Genomic DNA, 24,428 nt, shown 5'->3' on the forward strand with positions numbered 1-24,428 from the left:
TATATTTTTTATTATATTAACCTTCTAATCACGGCTAGCTAACATTTCGTAATCTGCATTGATGTGGTGATTAAGTCACGTATCCAGTAATATAAAACTGACCTTTAGTTTTACCTGTCATGGTTGTGTTTTAGTAGACTAGTATTTTGTAACGTACAATCACATTTCAATTATTATACATTTTATATACGTATATAGATTATTACTATTTAGAAATAAATTATTAAACTTCTTTTTATTAAAATATAGAACAATAAACCGAGAAATAAAGCAAACAATTATCTATTCTCGGTGGACTCAGCAGATAGCCCGAGGTGGGTTTGCTATAAAAAAAACACACACACACACTCTTCTCTACGAACTTTATAATCGGTTATTGCTGGACGTAGGCTGCTAAGCCTTTAAAATTTCACACGTGGAGGATATCAAACACATTTTTTTTAGGTTTTATATATATACAGTCAAATAACCAAAAAATCATAAATAATTACACTGATAACATAGAATTCCACTATAATGTATTAAGCTTAGAAAGTAAGATGTATTTAGATTTTTAAAAAATGTGAAACTTCCAGCAGATTAAAGACACAATCTATCTTCTGCAAATCTTGGATCAAAATAACGTGGTAGCTTTTTCATAGATTACAATGGCTGAGAAAACCACTCTGGGAACATTCTAAACTGTTGATTGGTTATTCACATGTCATATACTATAGTAAGATTATGTAAGGGACCATTTCAAAAAAATGGAAAGAGGTGGATGGGGCCACCATGTTTGCTTCCATACGTAATCTATATCTCAACAAAATAATAATATATGAGGTCTTTATTTTATATTCTAGTTTGTCAATATTAGTAATTTGAATTCCTAATTTGTACGAAATTACAGACTTTGACATCACAAACATCTAATTTTAAACAGTGCTACATTCAACATACCACGTGACTCACTAAATCTATATTTGAATGTGTCATTTTAATATTTACTTTTAAATTAAGAAATTAACTTGTATATGATATTAAAGTTTGGATTATAATGTACAATTTGATTCCAAACTTATTGTCATAAACTCATAAAATAGTAGTTCAATAAAACTTTGAATGCAAGTTAACAAACACGATGACTTGGACCGTGCGAACAAGTCCTGTCAGTTGTGAAATATTCGTGAATTATGTGGTGGCGTTTTTCATAGTACAGCAAGCAGGATTTTAATAGAAATGTGGCCTGTTCATGGTACATGTGTATACACAGCTAGTGGGCGAAACTGTTAAGTAATAATAAAAGCGCCTTTCCTACCCCCATGCCTTTAGTCAGCGAGACGTCCCGTAGCTGTAGGACGTGTTTCTTTCAGTTTAACCAACTCTACCGTCCCGAATTATAAGAGCACAAAATGCCGAGAAAGCACAAAAACAAGCACTTCCTGCGTCGTTTGTTTCGGTGAGTTTTAATTTTTTTTTATTGTTGTAGAAAAACGATGATTATTACATAGCCGAAAGCCTATTATGGAAACATTATACTGGGTTTGTTTTGAATTTCGTGCAAAGCTACACGAGGGCTATCTGCGCTAACCTTCCCTAATTTAGCAGTGTGAGACTAGAGGGAAGGCAGCTAGTCATAACCACCCACCGCCAACTCTTGGACTATTATTTTATCAACGAATAGTGGGATTGACTGTCACATTATAATGCCTACACAGCTGAAAGGGCGAGCATGTTTGGTGTGACGGGGATTCGAAACCGCGACCTTCGGATTACGAATCGAGTGCCTTAACCACTTGGCCATGCCGGGCCAATTATACTGGGAAAAACTCTTGTATAGCATGTCTCATGTGATTAAACAAATTCTGTTTAAAATCTAAACACTCTTCCGCTGTCTCACCACATATCCAATCTATATGTGTGCGTGTTTGTGTATCATCAGGTGTATATTAACTCAAACAAAGGTGTCCATCGGGTTGTGGGAAAGAGATATTTTTGATCCTTTAAGTTAAATTTAAGTACAATGTTTCACATTGTTAGTGGATTTTTTTTCTTTCTTGTCTCCCGCTGGTATAGCGGTAAGTCTAGCGATTTACAACGCTAAAATCAGGGGTTCGATTCTCCTCAGTGAACTCAGCAGATATGCCGATGTGGCTTTGCTATAAAACACACATTTCTTTTCGGTGTGTTTTTGTTTGTGCTTCACAGAGTGCACTCCATCGATTCAAATATTGCTCTTTATGTAAAACATTTATTTTTTACAACAGGATGTAGTCCAAAGTGAATATTTAGAGTCAGTAGGTTTTGCTTGTTTGTTTTCATGCAAAACCACGTTGGACTATATGTGCTCTGTATAAATCTGTAAAAATGTGTATAAATCTGTAAAAAGTCGAATCCCGGATTTGAACATTGTAGTGACTGTAAACTTTCCGCTGAAGGACGTTTCGGAAGGATAAATCAGCTTTGATTAATTTTCGTTTCACTTGCTTTCACATTCATCCACGTGTAATTTATTATTATTATTATTGTTTGTTTACTTTTCGAATGGTATTTGGCGTTTTAAATGTGAATCGTATTTTATACAACACATTAACAATGTGACCAGGTCAGAGGTTTTGGAGTTTAAGTATTGCCATTCCTAATTTAAAAACACTCAACAGAGGGAGCGCAATCGAGTACAGAAATACACAACAAAATGGTGTCCTTTTCGCGTTACCGTTGTGAACTTTGTTGGCTTAGGATGACTAGTCTCATTACTACAGAGTTAAACGTGCTCTCAATGTGTGTAATACGACATACGTTTTATATTAACATATAGTTAAATGTGTATTAAACGTATGTAAAATGACGTACTTTCTGTACTTCATAAATAGTTGAGTGAACAAGTGTAGTAACTCTCATAATTGTACCATAAAAATTACTGAAATAAAACATCGCTAGTAAACATTTTTTGTTGGAAAATATTGCGAGACACAGTATTTAAAACAAACATTTCATTTCGTGTTTCGTGTTGGGAAAGTAGAAGGTTACTCGTATATTATAAAAGTTTGCGGGTTCGAATCCCCATCACACCAATCATGCTCGCCCTTTCAACCGCATGGGCGTTATAAAGTTACTTTTAATTTCTGTATTCATTGGTAGAAGATTAGTCCAAGAGTTAGCTGTGGGTGGTGATAACTAGTTGCCTTTCCTTCAGTTTTTCACTGCTAAATTAGGGATTGCTAGCACAGATAGCCCTCGTTTGGCTTTGCACGAAATTCAAAAGCAAACTAACAAACTTATTAAAGTTTAAACAATCTATAAATATGTAAAAATGGTCCCTCAGACAACCAAAATATGACTCTGTAGTGAGATGCGTTTCACTTGTGTCTTACAACCTCGTTAAAATTGTCTCGCGTTCTATGAAATGTGAAAATGGACGTTTTCTTTATAGAATATGGAAGTGTTCAATTTGTTTTTTTCGTTATGCTTCATAGTATAATACAATAATAAATTTTTTTTTCATATTTCACGTTCTTAACAAATCGTGGTGTGGCTTATTGGAGTAAGTACGTCATTTCCGGTATTGTATTTCATAACCTCTAATGTCATAATTTCTTCTGTATTGCAAAGGCAGATGCACTTCACAAAGGCAGGACAGAGGTTTCTAAAACTTATAACGCCCGGATTCCGAATCTAAGAGCTTGTAGCGCGTGTCCCGATGCCCCCAAAACGCGTTAAAAATGTTGGGGCTGTGGTTACTCTATAAGATTCTTCCATTATTCAGTCAGATAAGAATAGTTTTAGAGTAGCATACCCTGGTGGGATAGCAGAAAACAACACTAAAATCTGGGATTCGATTCCCCATGGTAGACACAACCAATTGTCAAATGTGGCTCAGAAACAGACAAGTGCTAGAGTGGCGGTGAGTGTTGTTAAATAGTTGCACTCTCTCTAGCCTATCAACACAAAATTAGGGACAACTGTGCTCAGGTTGATCTTATGTAGCTTTTTGCGAAAATTCTAAATACAACAGTGGCACCAAATAGGTAAAGGTAAGATATTCCCTAGCGAATCGTAATAAAAGGGACACAAAAATATGATGATGTCATTTGCCAAGTTTCATATGTGTTTAAATTATCACTTTTCTTATATATGTTTTATTTACTTGTGCACGTCTGTTGCGGATAGCAAATGTGAAAGAAAACAAAGAGATTAGTTCTTTTCCTGGTTACTTTTTGTTTTGTTTTTTAGAAAGCGCACTGAATAATAATATTTCATAAATATATAACTACAAATATCGTCGTCATCTTTAAAACTAGGCCATTGTGGTGTACAGAAGTGAAGTGCAAACCGAAATGATTTGTCGCCCCTTCGTCCGAGGCGCGCACAATATTCGCATGCTACTGTTTTTAAGTTTCAAGATATATGTAACTATAAACCAAAAAATAGATCAAAATAGAAACAATTAAATAAGTCGTAGTTCAAAAGTGCATAAACTATGAATTTCAGCGAGATATAGCTTTCTGAAGATAAGCCTTAGAAAGGAAAAGCTAGTGGAAATCACTGTCTTTCTGAAGATAGGTCTCAGAAAAGTAAAACTAATGGAAGTCACTGTTTTCCTGGAGATAAGTCTGAGAAAGGAAAAGCTAGTGGAAGCCATTGTCTTTCTGAAGATAAGTCTCAGAAAGATGAAGCTAATGGAAGTCACTGTCTTCCTGGAAATAAGTCTGAGAAAGGGAAACTAGTGAAAGTCACTGTCTTTCTGAAGATAGGCCTCAGAAAAGGAAAACCAATGGAAGTCACTGTCTTCCTGGAGATAAGTCTGAGAAAGGGAAAGCTAGTGGAAATCATTGTCTCTCTGAAGATAAGTGTCAGAAAGGGAAGGCTAATGGAAGTCACTGTCTTCTTGGAGATAAGTCTCAAAAAGGGAAACAACTACATTAAAACAGTCAACGAAATTCTGCTTCTAAAATCAATGAATAAGTCAGTGCTATTAGTCAGTGAAACGACATCTTAGAAATTGAAGAAATAAGAGCTTTCCATGACAAAGACGAAAATAAATATAAAAAACAGACACAAAAAGCGAAAGTTCACATTACGTGATTTGGATTACAAAGCTATATGGCTGAAACCTTAATGGAAGATTTGACATTTATTAGCCAAAATTGATGAAAAAGAACTGAAGACATTTGGATTTCCTGAAGACGACAAGAAAAGAACTTTATATTAAGCTGTTACTCATTGCCGCTTATGAGTAGAAAAGACGAACCAAGATATTGGGTTAAGTGTTGGGTCACAGTGAATTCAGTACTTAGTTTTACTGTGGCATTTTAGACATAACCAACTTTTTACTGGCCTTGATCGAAACTGAAGATTATAAGAAGTCAGTACAAAAAATTAACAGATCATTTGGAGACATTTCAACAACGTAAATATTTACAATTAATATGAGACCTTTGTTTTACTTTTTATTAGTTCTATTTTTATGCGCCAGCAATGCCAACCGTAGGGCACGCGTATACCCGATTCGATGTTATTACTTATCAGGATCTCTTGCAGTCTACCCTGAGACCATGTGCGTGGAAAGATACATCAATCGAAATGGTGTGATTTCCTGAGCCCGAAACTGTAATTAGATCTCAAATCCGTCAAGACATGACGGAGCTATAAGCTAATAGTTTCTACTTGAAAAACTGAGAGTCGTTTCATGAGCCGTTATGCCGCGGCTAAAAATATTTATTGCCTTGGTAAAGGTTTCTGGAAATCAAATACATTCGTCTTTGTGAAAGTCATGGAACAGTTTTTTTACATCCAGAAAATATAAATTTCGTTGCTCATTATACGATGTTTGATATTGTCGTGATAGAACGCCTCAGCAGATTTGAAAATATTCTGAAATGTTCCATAAAAAAAAAAAACGTCACGAGTCAGGTGATTCAATTGTTCTCCAACGAGATCCATATCCCTGTTTGACTGTTGCCAGCAATGTCTATTGTCACTTAGTTGTTCTCTACTAGCCCAGATAGAAGTCCTACAGAGTTGTAGACAATAACTATTTGATTTCGATCTGTTACGGCTATTATCAACAAACATTATCCCAGACTTTTGTTACCGAAATAAAAAGGCAGTGTCAGCAAATTTGAAGACTTCCTGTACATTGTTAAGACTTCCTGTACATTGTTAAGACTTCCTGTAAGTTGTTAAAACTTCCTGTAAGTTGTTAAGACTTCCTGTAAGTTGTTAAAACTTCCTGTACATTGTTAAATCTTTCTGTACACTGTTAAGACTTTCTGTACGTTGTTAAGACTTTCTGTAAGACTTCCTGTACGTTGTTAAAGGTATGAAAACGGAGTCAAAATTAAAGGCAAGAATAATGAAATAATTGAATTGGAGACTTAAATCCAAGAAATGTTTTTTGTATCATGCAATAGAGACACTTTGAATCTTTTGCCAAACAGTGAAAGTCATGTGGTGGACTGAGTTGGAAATTTTCTATTATATGTTTCAAAGGATATATGTCTACTTTCCTGTTTCAAGACAGTGTTGAGAAGTATCATTGCAACATATTTCTTAACACGAGATCGGAAAGTAGAATTGATAATGTGCAATGAGTTTCAAGTCCTTTATCGGAGAGTGACTATAATGACACAGAAAAGTATGTTAGATTATTTGCTTGTTTGTTTTTTAACAATTCGCACAAAGCTAGCTGTCCTTAAGTTAGCGGTGAAATACTAGAAGGGAAGGCGGCTAGTCATCATCACCCACTCTATTATTAGGTTAGGCATGGCCAAGTGGTTAGGGCCCTCGAGTAGTAATGTGAGTGTCGCTGGTTCGAATTCCCGTTACACCAAATATGTCCGCCCCTTTCAGCCGTGGAGGCGTTATAATGTTACAATCAATCCCACTATTCGTTGGTAAAAGAAAGTCCAAGAGTTGGCGGCAGGTGGTGATGACAAACTGCCTTTCCTCTAGTCATTCCCTGCTAAATTAGGGATGGCTAGCTCAAATAGCCCTTGTGTAGCTTTGTGCGAAATTCAAAAACAAACAAACAAAAATATCCTATTACCAACGAATAGTGGGATTTACTACCATATATAACGCCTGAAAGGGCGAGCATGTTTAGTGGAGCGGAGTTTCGAACTCACGCCTAACCATCTGAACATACGGGGTTCACAAAAGCATATTATAATACGTGTGTAAATGTTAATAAACATCGTCGTTTCCTAACACCTTTGTCGGGCTAATAGTTTTGCTGACTTTGCCCATTGCCGTTGCCCACGGAAAAAAGAAGTTCTTCCACACTGAGATCAATCACGACATTAATGACTTGTCGAATAGGTAGAAATTTCAAATGAGGAAGTCACATATTAAGTAAGCAGTGCACAGTTTCGTCTTGAAGAAAACAGGCTAATTAGAATTTACCTAAGTGTACCATTTTAAATTGCCTTTATAGACACTTATTAACAATCAGAATTTATCATGGTTCGATAAATAAACTGGCCTCGTCTCTTGCCAAAGTCAGCGGAATTGTGCGTTTGATAAAATGCGTGATATTTTGTCAGAATATTATACAGCAATTTGCTATTACAGCTTGCCCTACTTCGAAACTAAATATTGAGTAAGCTCTTGTTTGACATGAAATACGTATTGGTTGCAACAGTCTGGAAGGTTGTGTAAATCGCATGTGAATTACTTGGCATATTTTAAACGACCTTGGTTTGTGTTTGAAAACCGCCACTGACGAAACACTGTAAAATGTGTTTGTGCTCTATGTTGCCTCGGTGTTGATTAGATTCTGAAAAATAAATACATAAACACGAGCCTTAGAGCAAAGCTAGATACTGAAAATAAATACAGAAACAGTAGCATTGGAGCAAAGTTAGATACTGAAAATAAATACAGAAACAGTAGCATTGGAGCAAAGTTAGATACTGAAAATAAATACAGAAACAGTAGCATTGGAGCAAAGTTAGATACTGAAAAATAAATACAGAAACAGCAGCCTTACATCAAAGTTAGATACTGAAAATACGAATACCCTAGCCATTAGTAACTATAATCTAATTTAATCTAATTCGATGTCTTAACAACTCGCTGTTATAACTTCTAAAACTTTGACAAATATGCGATGCTTTGTTATCATTTTAACCACGTTTTCCTATGAAAACGAGGGATAATATTCCTCCTTGAAATAAACATCTTTGTAGAACATATTAATCGTAATCCGAGGGTTGCGGGTTCGAATCCCCGTCACACCCAACACGGTAGGAGCGTTATAATGTACGGTCAGTCCCACCATTCGTTTGTAAGATAGTAGTATAAAAGTTGACGGTGGGTGGTGATGACTAGCTACCTTCCTCTAGTCTTACACTGCTAAATTAGGGACGGCTAGCGCAGATAGCCCTCGAGTAGCTTTGCGCGAAATTGAAAAATAAACAAACATTAAAACATTTTATTTCTCGTTCATCGCATCTAAGCTAATATGTAACGAATTCATTTCAATACTATAAATAAACAATAAATTAAATTATTGTAAGATATATATATATAGATATATAATACAAGTATTATAGACTGGATCAATACATGAGAGTTCACCCTTAACTCTTAAAATGTCACAAGAATGTCGCAAGTCATAATAAATACAAGGGGAGGGGTCGAATATAAGAACAAACATTAAGGAAACACGCTGCCTTGATTTATGGATGTGAAATATTCGGAAGAGATTCCGACGTAGAACATACTATAGATAGATATTTAGTGACGTTATTGTTCGAAGAGACAAAACCCAAAGGGAATAGAAATGGAAATGTCATTTAGAAGTTTTGTTTGCAATAAAAAGTTGAAGGTTCGCGCACTTAGTAGTATACATTCGTGTACTTATAATGTCGGGTCGAAGATACGATGAAGTTAAATTAAACAAATAGAGAGACAGGCTGGATGGTTTTCTTAAATGTTATAATACCTAAAGGTGGCGCAACTGAGAATAATTTAAATATCCCCTTGTTGCTCCTTAACTTGAATTTCGCAAATAAGATAAACCAATCGTTACAGATCCCAAGAAGACGAGTTCCAGGAAACGTTACATATTAAATTAAGACCGAAGGTTGCTTTTTGGTATTTACTTAGCATAAAACGTTTGAATATTTATAAGATTTTTACGACATATGTCGACCACCAGAGGGTGTTTCAATTCAATTTAACTTTGTTTACGCATTAAAAATAGTTAGAAACATAAAAATACTAAAATGTTTATAAAACGTTTACAATATACGCCCACCAACAGAGGGCGTTTTAATTCCATTTAACTCACTTCTTTTATGTATTAAAACTACACAGGACATTATTAAATTAAACTAGAAGTGCAGAGTGATAAAAACAAGGATGTTTTCAACATTGTACAATCATTTCTTGGACCTTATCCTTCCAGTTACTGTTCGAATAGAAAATTTATTTCTCAGAAGAACAAGAATGTGACTCGCTCATACACTTGAGATACTTTCTGTGATAACTTGAAACCTACAATAATCTTGAAAACAAATTAAAGTGATCTTAAATATTGCATTATAGAGTTTTTATTAGTTTCATAGGGTTCTTTCAGGATGTCTCTGCTGAGTCAGCAGAAGGTTTCCAGATTTGATAAAATCCGAGATTTGATCCTTTGCAGTTGATAACGCGCATGTAGTCCACTGTGCAGGATTGCTCTTAAAATAAAGCACTTTTGCACTATTTTAATAAAATGATGGCACTCCATTAAGATCAGTTTCTGGAGGGCGTGGCTCAGTCACGTGATTAGAGCACCTGACCCAGAATTTGCGGTTCGACGACTCGAATCCTCATCAAAGAACTTCCTCACCCTTTCACATATATGTCGGCCAATCTCGTTACCCGTTGTCAAAAAAGTAGTCCCAAAAGTTGTCAGCGGATGTGTTGACTTGCTGTCTTCTCTTTGGTCTGTAAGTGCAAGATTAGAAACGGCTAGCGCTGATAGCCGTCGTGAAGCTTTGCACAAAATTCGAACCAAATCAAACAATTCATAGAATTATAACAGATAACTAAGCTGCAGTATTAGTAAAATATCAGTTATTGGCCTTACGTAGCGAGGGAAGTAACGCCGCCTGGTGGTATGTAATAAATTATGCATGTAAATTATAATCACTTCTTGTCATTGTCCAGCTGTTGTTTACGTGCGAAGTGACGCCCCTCAATGTGTTTGCAAAAGAAAGTAATTTCTTTATTTGTTTCAGAATTTCGTCACATAGCTATACAATAGGTTATCCGACCCTAAATTTGCTCCTATGAACTAGTAGATGGAAAATAGCCAGTCATTAGAACGTACCATGAAACCATGAGCTACAGTTACTTGACTGAATAATACGGTTTGACCACTACTCTTGTTACGTATGTATGTCCCCAAACGACAAAATCCGTTTTTTTTTGTGTGCAGCAACTGGTCACGAACCATGAATCATTACTACACCAACCGAGTTTTGGCTATAATAACAAATAATAGTGATACAACCCAATATTGGGTGGGATGGGAAATGTTAGAAGTTTATATCTTAGTGCAAGAAACATCAATAATTAATGCAATAAGCTATCAATATATCAGGAAAAAGAGAAACTTTGTCACGTTACTGGTAGAGAAAATTCACTGATGTCACTCACCATTAGGACAGCAATATCTTTTGTATGCTTACAACTTATAAACTGGTTTGAATAACCCATAATAGTACGTTGTATTTTACAACTAACAACCGGAGATCTTGTTACCAAGGTAATGGACAAAACATGGTGATGGTAACCGTGAAGAAAGCTGGTAAACAACATCCATCGTCAACTCTCAGATTGCTGTAATCGACTAGTGAGATATAACGACTCTAAGCATGAGGCGATGAAGAAATGCGAACCACAAACCCTCAAATCGACCGTGCGGTATGTTAACCATTAGGTCACATCTGTATATGAACAAAGACTAGCTACAGTAAAGCAAAACCGTTGAAATGAAGAAAGAAAGATATATTGGTAGATACCCAACGGAAGGAATACGTTATGGCAAGATCAAATTCTATTTGTGTAACAGAGAAAGAACCAGCAACGGATGAGGATGGCCGATTAAGATAGGCTTAACTTATTTGTTTAGCGCAAAGCTTTCCAATGGGCCATCTCAGCTATTTCATCGCGGGGATTGAACCTTGATATTTAGTATTATAAATCCTTATACTTGCTCATCCATCGAGGGATAAAAAATATAGTATTATTAGGATAAAATACAATTGTGAATAAATTATAAAAAAAAGACATACAGTGCCCAGAAACTTATATGTAATTTTATTTTCAGAAACAGGAATAAAATCAAATCATCCGTTTAAAACCAGATTAGTTATGGAGATATAGTTCAAAATTAATCACTAGGGTTGATGTTGAAAAATCTGATCACCAAATGATTTTTAAAGCAAACCAGTAATATAAAAAACTGCAATGTTATTGGATTGAAAGGATTGACAAAAAAACTGCAATGTTATTGGATTGAAAGGATTAACACTTAAAACTAGCTCACTGAATGGTACTGATATTTCTAAAGAATCCACGTGGCAATACAGAACACATGGGTTCAGTCTGCGATTGTGTATACAATAGACAGCTCGGTAGTTACAAATATTTTTCTACCTGTTTGTTTGTTTTGAATTTCGCGCAAAATTAAACGAGAGATATCTGCGCTACCCGTCCCTAATTTAGCAGTGTAAGACTAGAGGAAAGGCAGCTAGTCATCACCATCCACCGCCAACTCTTGGGCTACTCTTTTACTAACGGATAGTGAGATTTACCGACACATTATGACTCCCCCACGGGTGAAAGAACGAGCATGTTTGGTACGACAGTGATTCGAACCCGCGACCCTCAGGTCAAGAGCCCTAACCTCCTGAACATGCTGCTAGGTCTTTTTCTAACTGAGGACTAACTCTTTTCCGATCTCAAAACTTCATGTATCGCCTCGTACAGCATTAATTTTTTAACGTAATACATTAAATCACATGCGTTTAGTTTCACCCGTCTTGAAGGTCATGGCTGGAATATACCCATGGACCCCCATCGTTCCAAGGACCTGTAGTTGAGCATCGCTGATGTACACATTACATCACGCTGCACTGTCTAAAGGTTTAGATAAATCTTACGTAAAGGAAGATAATTCCTTCGAAATATCTTCTTGGAAATATTCCATCCTTACCGTTCTTATCATGCTATTTTGAAACCACTAAGTCCACAGCTAGATGTCACTGAAGTAAATACGCAACGCGTTTGTCCGACCGAGAAATGTGCTTAACATATACATAATTACATTAAAAAATCCCAACAGCACAAACGGTCACATCGCAAGAAACCTTAACAAAACAAGGTGTTGAGCACATTTAAACGAACCGATATTAAACTTATATAAAGAAACACCTTTATACTTATGCTAATGAATAGCTTAACATATAATTGCAACGCCCCCTACAGTCTCGTACTATTTCTACTCTCGTCCCTAAGACGGACAGTTGCAAACTCTCTCTCTGTCAACACAAAGAAGATCGAAACGTTATTTTCTGCTTTATTAGTAAAAGTGTTAATGCCCATTCCAGCCGTTCTGAGATACATTATATTAGGAATCCCCTTATCTGAATCATAATAATAAACATAAAATAGTCAAATATCTACTGTATATTTTCTAACATATATTAATAAAGATATACTTCACGGTAACATAGTAAAATATCTATTATATATTTTCTAACATATCTTGCTGTTTTCGTTATCCCCTTTACATTATGAAACTACTGGACTTTGTTTTTATTTAATTATACTTAATTAAATGAATTGTGTTTTTAGTTTAGTCTGATTTATTAGTGAAGCTACACTAATTATTCTCCGAAACTATTAGGCCTAGTACTAACACAACAAACAATCTCACAAGTAATATAATATGTTGCACTTTTATTAGGCACATCGCTAACACAAGAGTCTCAGTGGTAATATATGTTACAGTTCCACTAGGCCTAGCGCTAACACAACAATATCAGAGGTAATATAATATGTTACAGTTCTACTAGGCCTAGAAATAACGCAACAATCTTACACGTAATATAATCTGTTACATTTCCACTGGGCTTATCAATTACGCAATAATCTCAGACAATAATAAGCTATATTTCCACTGGGCCTAACACTACCACAGTACTTTCAGATTGTATGTTGGCACAGTAATGCCATATCTAGTTGAGATCTTTATAGTGATAAATTATTCCAAATGTTGATGTTTCCCTTATGCATAATATACTAAATTACAGTATGTATTGATTCTGTCTTTCCAGTATTTTCTTAGGAACTGTGTTACACATTTTTTTTTCATTATATTCATTGAGTGTAATGACGGTTTGCTTGTTTATTTGTTTTCGAGCACAAAGTGATTCAATAAGCTCTCTGTGCTGTGTTTATCACCTGTATCGAAACTTGGTTCTGAGGCTGATAATTCAGCATTCTAACCGCGTTAAAGCAGTGGGCACAAATTTTATAAACATGTAAGAGAATGTGAAATATGCACTTCAGCTTTTAATTTGCCGAATAAATCTTAACACAGTTTTATTCGAATTAGTAGTACGTCGTCTGTGCAGTATATAAATCGAGCTGTGATTTAATGATTAAAATTTATTGTTGTTGGTTTTTTGGTACAGCTTTCTAAACAAACAATTTTACAATTCTCTTTATGATCAGTATGTATATTTTTTATTCTCTAATACAGTATTTAGCTGTTGTAATTTCGCTTCGTTAGGCGCGGTAGTTAGGCTTGCGCTAAATACAACTTTCTTAGGACATCACAAGGTTACATGCATTATACACCAAGTACCTTGCTCCTATTACTTATGTACCGTTGGTAGGAAAATAGGTCAGGCGTGTCCACATCCTATTGTGTAACAGGTACTAGTTTGTATTCAAGTAAATTGCATGTGATTAGCGTAAACACATATACACGTAACTAATACGTGATTCGATGCTGCAAACCACAGAATGAATCACGTATGACATTCAATTCAGAATATTGGCTCAAATTCTGTTGCATTCAAAATCTATGAGGACAATTAAAACGGTGGTCATATTTGTTCGCGGGTAGTAAAATGGCGGACATGTTTCCATATGCAGTAACGCAACAATCTCAGATGATAATGTAGTGTTTCGGTTCCATTAGGCCTATCACTAACACAACAATCTGAGAGGTAATATAATTCATTACAGTTCCATTAGGCCTATCAGAAATACAAAAATATCAAAGGGTAATATAATCCGTTACAGTTCCATTAGGTCTATCAGAAATACAAAAATATCAAAGGGTAATATAATCCGTTACAGTTCCATTAGGTCTATCAGAAATACAAAAATATCAAAGGGTAATGTAATCTGTTACATTTCCACTGGGCCTAACATAACACAATAATATTACACCATAATGTAATTACTACATCGCTAACACTCACAAATTCGACAATTAACGTACCACACTGTTCTGTAATTATTTTTTACAACTTAACCATAAACCCAGATAGTTCATGATTTTAAGTGCTTATGCCAATTATGTTAGACAGTTTTATTTTGTAATATATAATATCTTTGGAGCTCCAACCTGATACCTGTATGTGATCTAGTTAGTTTTATTGACATTCTGACAATAGATTACCTCTATTATCACAGCGGGTATTGAAACCCTATTTTTAGCATTATAAATTCTCAGACTTACTACTGAATCACTGTGGAACAAAACAAAGATTTAATAAAATCACTGAATTTCACGTAAAGCTACATAAGGACTATAAGTGCTACCCGTCCGTAATTTAGCAGTGAAAGACTAGAGGGAAGGTAGATAGTCATCACCACCCACAGCCACCTCATGGATTGAATGTCATATTATAACGTTTATTAACGTTATAAAGGGCAAACACGTTTGACAGGACGGCGATTTGAAAGCGCAACCCTTAGTTTGCGAGCCAAGCAACCTAACCACCTGACCATTTTAATTGAAAGAAAGCTGTAACGAAAGAAAAGGCTTAACTTGATCCTGTTTATAGGTTATACAAAACAAGCTCTGTGTGATTCAGAATTAAAACTGTTAACGTCTATTGGTATGGAACGAAGGAGAACGTGACACACTATACGATCATAACACTGAAGTTGGGATATTGTTTTGTTTAAGTTACATTTGTTGTATATCAAGGTAACGAAAACTAGGATTGGTAGAATGGCGAGTGACGGATGTTGTGAAGCATGAATGAAACAAGTCATTCGAATTAAACTACACAGAACTAACGGATACTCAAAACATGGTTAGATGTTCATTTATCTGGACTCCAGAGTGTACAGGGGTATTTGGTTACCATTTGTAGGTCTAAGTGGCTTATCTGACCGGTATAAAGCCCCCTGTTTGTCTAAAGAGATGTGTCATCCTGCTTGTGTGACACTAGTCCGTTTTAGAACATAAATTTCAATAGTGTAGAGATATTATTATCAGCCAACGTGTAAAAGATAAAAATAACCTTCGAAACTAAGGGAATGGTACTTGTTTATTGTGCACATAGTTTTAGCACAATTTCATTTATAACTGATATAAAACTTATTCGTTTTGTATGGACGTTTTTAAGTACTTTGTTTGGAACTATTACACAATTTCTACATTGTACACGTAATTTTAGTTTAATTGGGTTTGGATCTGATAAAAATCGTGGATTTAACATTACTGGTTTTGGAACTAGTACTGAACTTGTCCATTATGGACCTTCCACTCTTTCTTCTTAAATACATTAATTTTATATAATTTTGGTTTTCTTTTTAACTGTATGATTAATTAAATTCGAATTACGTTAAGTTCACTTTAACAGCAAAACGCGGTTGTTGATATATCATCGAGAAGTAAACAAAATATTTGCAGTAAAAAAAATGAAAAGTAAAATCTTTGGAATGTGAAGATGACGTCACCAGACATGTTTTATTGAAGGGATCCAGGTGGCAATGATATCTTTAGACATGAAGAACTCATATCTTACTATCCACTACCTCTCTTTGGTAAGCGGTAAGTTTATAGAATTACAACGCTAAAATCAAGGAGTCTGGCATGGCCAGGTAGTTAGGGGGTTCGACTCGTAATTCGAGGGTCGCAGGTTCGAACCCCGTCACACCAAACATGCTCGCCTTTTAGCTGTGGGGGCGTTATACGTGACTTCAGTCCCACTATTCGTTGGTAAAAGAGTAGCCTAAGAGTCGCCGGTGAGTGGTGATGACTATCTGTCTTCCCTCTAGTCTTACACTGCTAAATTAAGGACGGTTAGTGCAGATAGCCCTCGTGGCTAAACGACCATTGTCAGGTAGACAAAACGGCTAGGTCACGTTGATTAAACGACCAAAATATAAGCCCTTAGGACTAACTTAAAACCGTCTCAACTTCTACCGATGATGATGACAGGCAACCAAGGTTTTGTCCATCTTTCTGAAACGAATAACGAGATTCACTATAATTTATAAACTTGATGGCCGCAGCTTGACACCACGATAAGTGTATTAATACTTTCCTTCTTAACATGAAACATTGTTTGTTGTAGAGTTAATAATGTCTTAACACGAAAGTTCGTTTGTCGTAGATTTAATGATGTCTTAACGCGAAAGTTTGCTTTTCGTAGATTTAATAATGTCTTAACACGAAAGTTCGTTTGTCGTAAATTTAAAGATGTCTTAACGCGAAAGTTTGCTTTTCGTAGATTTAATAATGTCTTAATATGAAATTTCTTTTGTCGTATATTCAATTATGTCTTAACATGAAAGTTCGTTTGTTATAGATTTAACAATGTATTAGCACGAAAGTTTGTTTGTCGTAGATTTAATGATATCTTAACACGAAAGTTCGTTTGTCGTAGATTTAATGATGTCTTAACATGAAAGTTTGTTTGTCGTAGATTTTCTAATGTCTTAACATAACAATTTGTTTGTCATGCAGTTAATAATAGCTCAACATTTAATATTTAAAGAAATTCTTTAAATTCAGAAATATTTTCACATCACTAAAGCAAATTTCTAGATGGACATCTGATCAAAAAATATTCAAGTTATACTAATATTCTGAATTACTTAAAATTAGCACATTGTAAAGCAAGAATCTAATTTTAAAGCGGTTAGTTAAAGTATAACAATTATGACACTGATTTACAAGTTTAAAATGTCAAAAGTAACTATGCAATAGAGAACAAAAAACAGATCACTTTAAAATGTTATTTCTACGAGTTCACGTTCACCACTCAAGTTTTGTGACTGAAATTAAAATTTCTCAATTTTTCTAGAATACACACACACACACAAACCATCGTGTATTCAAGTAATCCGTAAATATTAGAAAAAGAACTTATTTTCCAACTTTGGGATTATTTAAACAATTATTGCAAACTGTATGGTGCTGCTATCTACTAGTGATAGTCTAAACTACGTTTCTCTTGCAATTTTTAAAAGAGTGCGTCCAAGACATGTGAGATACTTTTTTATTACAAAGCCACTTTCATCCGTGATTTCTAAGCTCGTGTTTGTTAGAGTTAAATTTAGCAAGCTACACTTACAATATATTGTTTCATATATTAGAAGCTTTATAGCTAACTAATTCAAGTGTGATTATTGACATTTTATATTACGTAAACCTTGAAAGGGTGAATATCGTTTTACATAATAAATTTATATCTGATATTTTTTGCAAATAGATTTTTTGTACTAATTATATTATTCAACAATAGATGAGTATATATGCAAAAACGGCTCGTCTTTGCATATATATTTCTCTACAAGTGGGTTTTCTCGACATCACTGAATAGATGGCAGTGTCATGGGTTTAAAGAAATTGTATTCTATTTGCAATTATTAATATATATATATATAATTTCTATTACTATCGATATTATATATTATGTTTATTACTTTTGATAGGTACTTTATATTTGAGCTTAGAATTAACCTAAATATTCTAAGCAAGCCGAACTTTGTGAAATATTATGAGGACCACAGCTAAAAAACAGAGCTAATGCCTACTTCATATAAGTTTCGCTATTCCTTACAAGGACAATATGTTAAAAATATAAAACTTCAAAGACTGGACGCGAATTTTATACTGCGTTAGTAACCATAAGCATACATTATGTTGTATTAAGAATTATTAAGTCAACACAGGATAGGAAATTCAAAAAGTGACAGGATGGTATTATTAGGGCAACTACAGGATAGGAATTTTCAGTACATCCAATTATGTTCCGATAAACGACTTATGCCTAGAAATAAGAAATAAGCGACATGGCGTGCATGGACATAATGTTCAGTGTTTCTCAGACTTGTATGTCAAAAAAACAGATCTCTAGATTTCCAGCACGTTTTAGTTGGACTTAAAAGAGCAAAGGTTACGTTTTATTTTATGAAATAAACATATTTAGTTTTAGTATCCAACTAGCGTGATCAACAGCTGGTTGTTATTCTCTTATCTGCTTCCGAAGTTTTGGTAAAGTTAAATAAAAAAACCGTGTTAGAAACTCTCTCCATCAAATGCAAGTGTTTCTGTAGCTTTTTTTTGACATCATATTTTTTATACTAAAAGTGTAGTTATGTTTTAAAAATGCTCATTTTTCGTCTTAGTTGCAAATTAAATTACAAAAATTAGAGTTTTGCCTAAAAGGTTGGTTCTTCAGCACAAAACTACATTATAGACTATCTGTGATCTGCGGGCATCGAAATACAATTATATGGTATATACCCACGGACCTACCCTGACTCACTCAGGGTACAGTCAAAAATAAACAAAAACATTTTTTATTTTATATCAATTCTATTTCCTTGTGAGGATCATAGATTACCTAAGTTCTTGCATGTTTAAGTTACATAGTGGGTGTGTTTTAAGATGCTTGTTTGTTATTTTGTTTGTTTTTTGAATTTCGTGCAAAGCTACACGAGTGCTATTTCCCCTAGCCGTCCCAAATTTAGTAGTGTAAGACTAGAGGGAAGGCATCTAGTCATCGCCACCCACCGCCAACTCTTGGGCTACTCTTTTACCAACGAATAATGGGATTGACCTGACATTATCACGCCCAAACGGCTGAAAGGGCGAGCATGTTTGGTGCGACGGGGATTCGAACCCGCGACCGTCAGATTGCGAGTCGAACAACTTAACCCACCTGGCCATGCCGGGGCCTTTAAGATGCAGATGGACATTAGATGAAAAGATGCCTTTTGGTAAGACAAAGCACGTGGCATGTCTGAATTTGTTTACTTAGGCAGAATAATTAAAGCAAAGGTAAGAAACAGTATTAAAATGAATCAAACGCTTGAAATGTGTAGTTGTGTTAAGAATTGAAATCTGTGACAAATGTTTCCCGTCCTGTTTACTGTTGTCAACCAGAATATCGCTTATGATTATTAGAACATTACAAAACATTGTTGTAGTTTTTTTCAGTATCACTTTTTGTTTAGCACACTCACAAACTTAAATCATTGTGAAGTCTATGCCATAAGTAATGTAACAGGGTGATAAGGATATCTCATTTTCACGAGAAAGATATACGTGAATAAATAAAAGCATACAACACTAAACACCTGTTTTCAATACATGTTGCAGGCAGACAGCCCATTGTGACTCTTGTGCTCAATAACAAATAAAGTAGTTTTTTATCGCTACTTGTTAGGCTTTTTACACGCATAAAATTTTAACTTATTTTGACTTAAGGCATCAGATACAAACATTACATAAGGCTGTAAGTTATAAAATGATTTAACTGAGTTCTATCAGGATTGTTGTCTTCCATATCTGATGTGACAAATGGTGTCAAATATCTTTCATCATTAAATATTTTTTTATGGAATATGAAAAGATGTTAACCAGACGAAGCTTTTCGAATAATTATTTCTTATGGTGGTAAAAGACAGTTTACTCACGAACTGATTCCACACAGGATTTTACTCTCTAATAAGGCCCGGCATGGCCCGGTAGTTAAGGCTCTCGACTCGTAATTCGAGGGTCGCGGGTTTGAATCCCCGTCGTACCAAACATGCTCGTCGTTTCAGCCGAGGGGGCGTTATAATGTGACCGTCAAACCCAATATTCGTTGGTAAAAGAGTAGCCCAAGAGTTGACGGTGGGTGATGACGATTAGCTACCTTCCCTCTAGCTTTACACTGCTAAATTAAGGACGGCTAGCGCAGATAGCCCTGGTGTAGCTTTGCGCGAAATTCAAAACAAACAAACAGTCTAATAACAAAATTACTATAGTTAATCGACTAGATGTTCCATCTAGTGGAAACAAAACGAATTAAACCAATTCAAAATTATCTCAGGAAGGCTGGTACGGGTATTGACACTTTTACCAAAAGTAGAGAACAACGTTTCGACCTTTTTAGGTTAACAAAGAAGGTCGAAACGTTGTTTTCTACTTTATTTTAATAAATGTTTTAATTCCCATACCAGTGGTCATGAGATACATTTTTGCTTGAAGTGGGTTTCTCGTCGTCAAGATTAAAAATTAAGCTTTCAATTAACATAGTATTTTGAGATTATTTTATTTGCTAATAAGTTCTCCGATGGCTCAGGGTGAAACCTAAAACGTTAAAAATTCAGTTTCAGTATTATCACAGATAACTTTGCGCTTAGCAATAAACTTGCCGATAAGGAATATATCTTACTCAACTAGTGTCGTCCTCTAGTGGAAAATAATATAATTTAAAATGATTCGAAATTCTAATTATCGTCTGGAAGTTTAGAAAGATTCATTTTATGATGATTGAAATAGTTACTTCGATTAATGTTTCTCTTCTTTCATGAAAAACAAAACAAGTCAAAATTTCTTTTAAATAAACAACACTTTAAACACGTTTTGTCTTAATTATCTGTGAAACAATCCTTACAATCCTACACTTGTGCTGTAGTTATAATGTGTGTATAAGACTGTCCGTTGCTTTTATTTCTTCGTATAATATATACCAGAAGTTGCAAGTTGATTTACCGGAAAGCTTCAGAAGACTATCAGATATTTCTGGAATAAGTCAGCTTGTGTCTTGGTGACAGTTTGTCTGTCTAAAACGAAAGTTTCCAAATTGTAATCAACAGGAGTTATTTGGTACAATGCAGACCGATTCTTTTCAGTCATTATTTTATTTGTTTTCTCATTCTTGTGAGTTTCACAGCCATTTCGAATTTCTTCTTACAGGGCCAGGCATGACCAGGTGATTAAGGCACTCGATTCGTAATTCGAGGGTCGCGGGCTCGAATCCCCGTCACACCAAACATGCTCGCCCTTTCAGCCGTAGGAGCGTTATAAATTTACGGTCAATCCCACTATTCGTTGGTAAAAGAGTAGCCCAATAGTTGGCGGTGGATGGTGATGACTAGTTGCCTTCCCTTTAGTCTTACACTGCTAAATTAGTGAAGGTTAGCGCAGATAGCCCTCGAGTAGCTTTGTGCGAAATTCAAAAGAAACCAAACACTTCCTACTGCGATAATGCTATTTTTCAAAAGAGATCATTAAAATATGAGTCCCAATGATCTAGGTTTGCGTCTCGAGCCCGCGAAATAACGCGCACTGAAATATTTTAGTGATTTCGAGGAACATTTCAATTTTCTTTTTTACAACTTTCTGCCTTAATGTCGAGCTGTGAATCTGGGGATCTGAAGTTCGCCTTTTGTCACCACTAATAAATAAATCCCTCTCCGAATTAGGGAGTTGTGGATGGTATTTGATGATCAAATTTGATGATCTGGATCTAGTAAAAGTAACCCAAGAGTTGGCTGTAGGTTGGTGTTGACCAGCTGCCTTCTAGTCTATCACTTCTAAACTGGGGACGACTAGCACACATTGTGTAATTAAGCCCTTGACAACAAGCAAGCAAACAAACCATTCAAAACTAGAGGCTGTCAGCGCAGGGTTTTTTTCATGAAATTCAATAAAACAAACAAAGATACAAGTCTTAAGTCCCCATTTTAAGAAACATTATCAGAGGTTTTATTTTTTAAATACAAAATAATATAGAATTTAAAATAGAGTTCTGAGATGTATTTTCATTCAAAATGAAACATTTTCGTAAAACGTTCAAAGCTAACGCTCCCTAGTGGCACAGCGGTATGACTGCGGATCCACACCGCTAGAAACTAGGTTTCGATACCCGTGGTGGGTAGAGCAAGGATAGCCCGTTATGTAGCTTTGTGCTTAATTCCAAGCAAACAAACAAACAAGTACCATTGCAGGTATTAGGTATAGCTAACAATTATCGGATTATAATTTCATGTATCATACCGCATGATTTACGACACGATAAATTAGTTATCTAGAGCTACATTATGTGCTCACCATGGTATAATCTAAACTTCACCAAGGACTCCAAGACCGTCCTGTAGTTTAATGTCTTTACAATAAGCTAAGCCTATAGAATGTATGAAAGATAAGCCTAAGAACTTTCTTTGATCTTCCGAACAATCTGAGCAATAACCAATCAGTGAAAGGATTAAGCAAGGTTCATGATATGGCACTTGTGAAATCTACAGACTCTATTTTCCAGAAGTGTTAACGTTGGAAAGCCATGCTCAGCGTTTTAAGTCGGTTAAGCCTAACTAGAACGGATAATTCGTCCTTAATTTTGAGCAGATGACTAGAACGAAAGGAAAACCAGACATCTAGATGTATAAGAGCTTTGTTTGGCTGATTAAAACTAATAATTCAATTGACTATCATTCCTATACCGCTTCCATAACGTGTTTAAAGTCGTTACGTCTCGAACTTCAGACCTTTCGAGTTTCATTCTGGAATGTTAATTACTGGGTCGTTCTTGAACCCAGTCTTATCTGTGTCCAATAATATAACCCTAAAATGGAATATTTCCTACGTTGTGAATATCATCTGAGTAGAGTTTGATGTGTAACGATGTATGTGGGCTATATAAATGTTTGTAAACTAAAATAACTTTTGTAAATACGTATTAAGTTTAAATTATTTACCTTAAGTTGTCCATTTCCACAAAACTACGAAGCATATTTTGATTTTCAGCTATAGATGTAACTTAAATATGGAGAACGAAGTTTACATTAGATCCTTGTCATCACACGAACGCCATGTACAACTGGGGAAATGATTATTTGTAATTAAGTAAAAAAGTATGCAATGAGCTCTCTGTGCTCTGACCACCACGGGTATCGAAACCTGGTTTCTAGCGTTGAAAGTCCTCAAACATACCTCTGTGCCGTTAGGGGATAAAGTGACTACACAGCTGATAGATGAGTTTCCATAGAAACGATTGTTTTATTAGTTGCTTGGAGTTAAAATGTTTGAATAATAATAACAACAATTTGTTGGTATAAATTAAATAGGCAGATGGATGGATCGAAAGAGGGATAGCATGTGGAACTTACAATCTAGGCCTGGTTTAACGATAAGAAACTCACACTAAAGGCCTCGGTTTATCATCACTAACTTACACTGCAGGCCTCGATCTATCTTCAGCAACTTACAATCTAGGCCTCGTTTAACAATAAGAAACTTGCATTATGGGTTTCGATCTTATCACATTTCATGTATGTCTTCTTCATCAGACATTCAAATTACAGATGATGCCTCATCATCAGAAACTCGCACTGTAAGACATCACGAGTAACAGCATAGTAAAGTAGTGTTTCACACAGTCAAACTGAGAAACAGCGTTCATGTAAGGACAGTACAAAGGAGAGCTGCTAAAACTGCTGCTGGTATTTCAATGACATGCAACTATCATATGTTATTAGGTGGTGTTTGTTTTGTTTTTTAATTTCGCGCAAAGCTACACAAGGGCTATCTACGCTAGCCGTCTCTAATATAGCAGTGTAAGACTAGAGGGAAGGCAGCTAGTCATCACCACCCACCACCAACTCTTGGGCAACATTTTTAACAACGAATAGTGGGATTGACCGTGACTTTATAACGCTCCCACGGCTGAAAGGGAAAGCATGTTGGGTGCGACGAGGATTTGTACCCGCGAATCTCAGATTACGAGTCGAATGCCTTAACCCACCTGGCCATGCGGGGCCGATTAGGTGGCAACTAGCTGTCAAAAACAGAAAAATAAAAAAGAATATAATTTTCTTTGTAGTAATATGCAAAGTTACATAACGGACTACCTAGACAGCGCCAGTCAAGGGTATCCAAACCCGATATATAGCGTCATTAGCTCTTAGACTTACGGCTAAGGCTCTCGAGAGTTCAAAAGACTAAAACAAAAAAAATGTAGTTCTACCATTCCATATAAAAATGTAGTTTTACCATTCTATATAAAAATGAAGTTATACCATTCTATATAAATATGTAGTTCTATCTTTCTATGTAAAAATATAGTTTTACCATTCTATCTAGAAATGTACTTTTACCATTCCATATAAAAATGTAGTTCTACCAATCTATATAAGAATGTAGT

General features: G+C 35.3%; 1 protein-coding gene across 3 annotated transcripts in view; it reads left to right on the forward strand.

Moving 5' to 3' along the window:
- The window catches only part of LOC143255043 (BAI1-associated protein 3-like), a 162,410-nt gene that overhangs the window by 6,104 nt on the left and 131,878 nt on the right, over positions 1–24,428 (forward strand). Inside the window, exon 1 of one of the 3 annotated variants that reach the window (XM_076510078.1) lies at positions 1,286–1,438. The exons of the other annotated variants lie outside the window; for them this stretch is intronic. Within the exon in view, the coding sequence (XP_076366193.1) occupies positions 1,392–1,438 (47 nt within the window). The 5' untranslated portion in view covers positions 1,286–1,391. Of the gene's footprint in view, positions 1–1,285; positions 1,439–24,428 lie in introns of those variants that run through there. 3 annotated transcript variants of the gene reach the window in all.

The sequence above is a fragment of the Tachypleus tridentatus genome, chromosome 7 (genome assembly GCF_004210375.1).
Source record: "Tachypleus tridentatus isolate NWPU-2018 chromosome 7, ASM421037v1, whole genome shotgun sequence".
NCBI classification, from domain to species: Eukaryota; Metazoa; Arthropoda; class Merostomata; order Xiphosura; family Limulidae; genus Tachypleus; species Tachypleus tridentatus.